Below are 4,720 nucleotides of genomic sequence, written 5' to 3'. Positions count from 1 at the left end.
CCTTCACTCCCCCACCCCACCCCCACCTCCATTAGATTCCATATGCAAAGCCTCAAAAATTTAGGCCTGTTCAGTTAAGGCCAAGGCTGTGCTGGTACTTTGATCCCGGTCATTTCTTGCTGGCCTGCTTGCAGGCTGACAGTCCCTGGCATGGGAAGGGGCTTGTCCTGGGTTTCTCGGGATCCTCTTCAAGAAACATGCTGAAGCCCCCGGCCGCTGCAGTACACTGAATTGGTGGGCTGAGTCTTGCTCTCTGTCGGTCTGGCATGGTACAGTGATTTTGGTAGCTTTGGATCATATTTTATTCAGCTTATGGGCTCTCCCAGGAAGCGGGGCCATCAGTAATTCTGCACAGGTGACCTTTAAATGAAACTAGTGCACAGATATATCAAGAAAGTGCAATTAGCAAATCAAGTGGCAAACTCTGCAGAGCTATAAATATTATAATTGAGTTGTGCCTGCTGTTACCATGCACTTTTCTAAATACCCACAATAGACTGTAAATTGCTATAAATAAACAGGCTGGGAAATAAAATCAAATTTTTTTTTTCTGGGGTTGATTCCATTTGTGTTTTCACTCTTGTATTTTGTTTTTTTTCCAGTCTTGTGGGAATATTTACAAAGGCCTTTCCCAGACAGGAGCCTGGGGCTGTTTTGATGAATTTAACAGGATCTCAGTTGAGGTCCTTTCTGTGGTTGCTGTACAGGTAAGTGGAGAAATGCTCGTAAATAAATACCAACAAAGCAGAGCAATGCTGCAGCAAGGGTAAATACGGAAAGTGCATGTCATCGGTTTCAGTTGCATGTGTAGGCAGGTGGGGGATTATATCCCAAGATTAATCACATGGATATCACAGCACTGACAAAATGTAGCAGTTATGTGCTGCAAATATTTCTGTTTCTTCTACCCCAGTTTCAGCATTTGTGTTGAGGCAATTCTTTGTAGCATCTTTTCCCAGATCAGTATACAATGTGGCTACTGTTCCTCCTGAGGAAGACACTCATGTCACTAATGTGCTGTGAGATAATCCTGTGTATCATTTTAAAAAGTAGAACTGCCTTGTATTATGGCTACTCAGTCTGCCATGTAGGGCATGATTTTCATGGAGGAAAGGGGTGGTGTTTGGGGCAGATCCATGGTCTGTTGGACTTCTGGGGGTTACTTGTTACCTCCAGTCAAGCACAGTTTGTGTGTCATATTCAGAAAATACATTAATGATTAAATTTCTTAACCGTTGCCTGTCACTACAACTGTGCAGTCTTCTTTCCTTCTTTCTCTTTTCATATGGCTGTAGATTTAATTCCACTGTATGTAATAAGAGCTCTGCAACATGGCTTTGGAGGATATTCCTGGCTGAGTGGCATAATTCCTAGGAGGAATGTGTGCAGCCCCATGGGTGCAATGTGGTGATCCTGAAAGAGGGTGTCAGCTGGGTGACTCAGTAACTGGAACCTGCGGCAGATCTGCAGCCCTTGCTTATGCGCTTGCCTAGGATACCCTAGCAGCGTGGGATTAAAGCTAGGAGAGAGCTATTTGAGCTGTGCCTGGGTATGCATAGGTGATTTTCCTGTAGCATGGTTTCTTGTCTCCTCTATAGTTTAACCGTTCAGTGCATTTTGTTGGCGAGTCTGGTGTAGAAGCACAGCAGCCATCACTGGAGAAGGGCTGGAAAGGCAACTGCCTTTTCCATCATGCCAGAGAGTCCTATTCTCTTGTGCTTATATGTAATCTGTCACTTTGTCTCCTCCTTACTTTCCTCTTACCAGCCCATGAGGAAATCTGGAATTATTTTATACAGGGGAAAGTTTTGCAGGAGAGGCGTTACGTGCCTGGGTTCTGCATGCCCAGTGGGTGGTGAAGGGGCACCCAGAGTAAGTGCTGTGGCTGTGAATCCCCTCTGGCAGGGGTTGAAATTTGGGGCAGCCTAGATATAACCATGGGGCAGCAGAATGGGGCAGGCCCTGCTACCTCTTCTGGACCTTGCTTTGAATGAGAGCTGTGTCTGGATGATGTCAAGATCCTAACTCTAACTGTCACCCTCTGAAAATGCCAGGTAGATCCAACTACCAGGGCAGTTTGAGCAGAGGGTGTGTGCTCAACTGCACTGCCCAGACTGAGACAGCTCTGACATGGGCAGAACTGAAAATTATGAGCCTGGGAGGAGGCTTCAGTGCTGAAAACTGAGATGACAAAGTATCTAAGTTCTTCTGGACCCAAGTGTCAGCTAAGTGCAGGTTTTAGGATCCCAGTGTCTGACTGAGGTGGTGAATTCTTCCAAGACCCTGTTTTGGGCTCCTTATTGCAGAAAGAAAAATCTAGAGCTTAGAAGTTTCTACACTTTTGCAAATGTTTCGGTCAAAGATGTTGTTCTGAACGTCTCCATGAACTCCTCACTCTTCTCATCTCTCTTTCACTCTTAACTGGTACCTTACAAGACATCCCAAAGAAGCCCCAGGCGGATACAGGAGTTTATGTATCGTTCCCTCTCAATTTCTCTTCCATCAGGTTCTAGTTTAAAGTTGTCATTGAAAAAAGTCTTTGAGGATCTTAAAATAAAAAGGGAAGCTGAACAAAAGAAGCCCAGATATGACTCAACTGCTAATGATTCCCTCGCTCCTGGCTGGAGCACAGCATCTGAAGAAAGCAGCACTTCTGTCATTCCATCATCATGTCTCCTGGCTGCTATTAGGAATGTAACCATGGCAATGTTTAATTGGCTGTCTTAGTCATGCAGCTAATGTCGATATGGTTCCTTACAGAAAAAAATTCGATTAATTGCTTAACTTTAAGATGGCAAACAGCAGTAAGGTTAGAGTAGTGAATATAAAGAGATTTCTCCCTTGCTGAAGTACTGTTTGCAGAAAGGTGATCTAGCTTTAATAAACTTGCTCTCTGTGAAAGGTGAGGAATGAGAAAAACAAAGCTGCAATCAGGCAAATAGGAAAAATAATATAATATTAGTCAGTGAAAGTGTCAGGGGAGGTTTTACATCTTCTGCCTTGTGGTTTTGGTTTTAAATTAAGCATCTGATGTACCTAAATCTTCAGAAGTGATGTCAAGTGATCAGTTTGCAATTGAGCTGAGACCAGGTTTTTTGGGAAACGCTGTTCCTTTTCTGGGCCTAGAGAAAGCACAGGAGGGTTTTGGGATGTCATGAAGAGCAATGGTGTGTGGGGAGCGGTGAAGATGAGTGAAGGGAATCAGGACCCCATATTGTGTCAGACTCTTGGGAGCACATTTGGGTGTTGGCTGTGTTGTGGATGCCTGGACAGCCCTGCATCTCATCTCATACATCTAGCCTCCTGCTAGGTTGGGAAGTTCAAAGAGCTGTGAGGTGTGCTGAGAAGTGTCCCACAGGTGGTGTCAAAAGCCAAGGTGAGATGCAGGCAGCATTGAGGATGTTTCCTACTCTTAAGTTGCTCTTCTTGACCCACACCTGTCTTATGGAGAAAAGTTGCAAATTCTTGCACTCCTTTGCACTTTGATTGCCCCATTTCTTCAGCTGTCTTTTCTGCTTTGTCAGAGTTTGATTGTGATGGGAGATTGATATTGCTGCACAGATTTACTCTGAATAGTGTATAAAGCTTTATATGGTTAGCAAAAGAAACCAAAACAAAACAGTGATAAGCCCCATTCATCATGGGGCTAAATGTAAGGAAGTCAGCACTGCTATCTGATGTGTTTTTTGTAACTGAACATGGGTACTATAATACTGTCTTGGTTTCTAGGTGAAGAGTGTGCAGGATGCAATACGGGAGAAGAAGAAATCCTTCAATTTTCTTGGAGAAGACATTAAATTAGTACCCTCAGTAGGCATTTTCATCACCATGAACCCTGGTTATGCAGGGCGAACTGAGCTGCCTGAGAATTTAAAAGCTCTCTTCAGGTGGGTTCAGGTCAGGGTTTGTGACCTGTATTATAAGAATGGCAGAAATTCTCTTTTGGAACATCCAAGCTTGACTTCATTTCCCTGGGGAATTCACTTGCATTGGGGATTTGTAGATAGTTTCTGCCTTTTGCAAGAAGCGTGGGTCTGGGAATGCACAAGCAGGCCAAATGAGCACTGTCCCTTGCAGCGGGAAAGGCAGAGTGTGACCTGGCTCATAGGTGAAGACCTGGCAGATAAAGATGCAAATCCACTTCCTCTAAGATCTGTAGTCAAGAGATGCTTGTTCTGCAATCTTTTCTTGCCTGTGTTTTTAGGCCATGCGCAATGGTTGTGCCAGACTTTGAGCTGATCTGTGAAATTATGTTGGTGGCTGAGGGATTCATTGAGGCCCGGACGTTGGCCAGGAAGTTCATTACTCTGTACCGACTCTGCAAAGAGCTTTTGTCCAAACAGGTGAGCCTGCTTCTGTGGCTGGATGGGAGAATGAAACTTGCTGATCTCCAAAATGGGCACAGTGACAGCACTCTGCCACTCAGCTGCATGGCTAAAGCTTCACAACTTTTATGTAATGACTGCATTTGCTCTAGCTGCTGGGAGAAGAGAAGGTTTGTGATGATCAGAGAAATGAAATTTTCAGGCTGCTTCACTGGAGGATCTGTAGAAACAAAAGTGTTTGACCAGCTGCATTAATGGAAGAGATCTTGCAGTGGGCTAAAATGACACCATGTTTGGGGTAGTAATCAGCAACCCTTGGCTTTCTAGTCTCTTCAGGGGGTTTATGATGTCAGCCTAATGTCTCCCGGTCTTGTCAGATGTTCACAGAATCACAG

The 4,720-nt window shown here is 44.5% G+C and overlaps 1 protein-coding gene across 1 annotated transcript; it reads left to right on the top strand.

Annotated features, from left to right (window-relative positions):
• Positions 1-602: 602 nt before the first annotated feature.
• On the top strand, positions 603-4,343 carry LOC104515921 (dynein beta chain, ciliary-like; the record flags this gene model as incomplete). The annotated part of the gene is made up of 3 exons (XM_010160089.1): positions 603-707; positions 3,730-3,887; positions 4,205-4,343. Coding segments are annotated over 3 exons (402 nt in total), but the record flags the coding sequence as incomplete, so codon positions are not given.
• Positions 4,344-4,720: the final 377 nt, after the last annotated feature.

This window comes from Eurypyga helias, unplaced genomic scaffold, assembly GCF_000690775.1.
Source record: "Eurypyga helias isolate BGI_N326 unplaced genomic scaffold, ASM69077v1 C16181167, whole genome shotgun sequence".
Classification (NCBI taxonomy): Eukaryota; Metazoa; Chordata; class Aves; order Eurypygiformes; family Eurypygidae; genus Eurypyga; species Eurypyga helias.
Note: the sequence above shows the minus strand (reverse complement) of the source record. Positions and strands in the feature narration are given on the sequence as shown.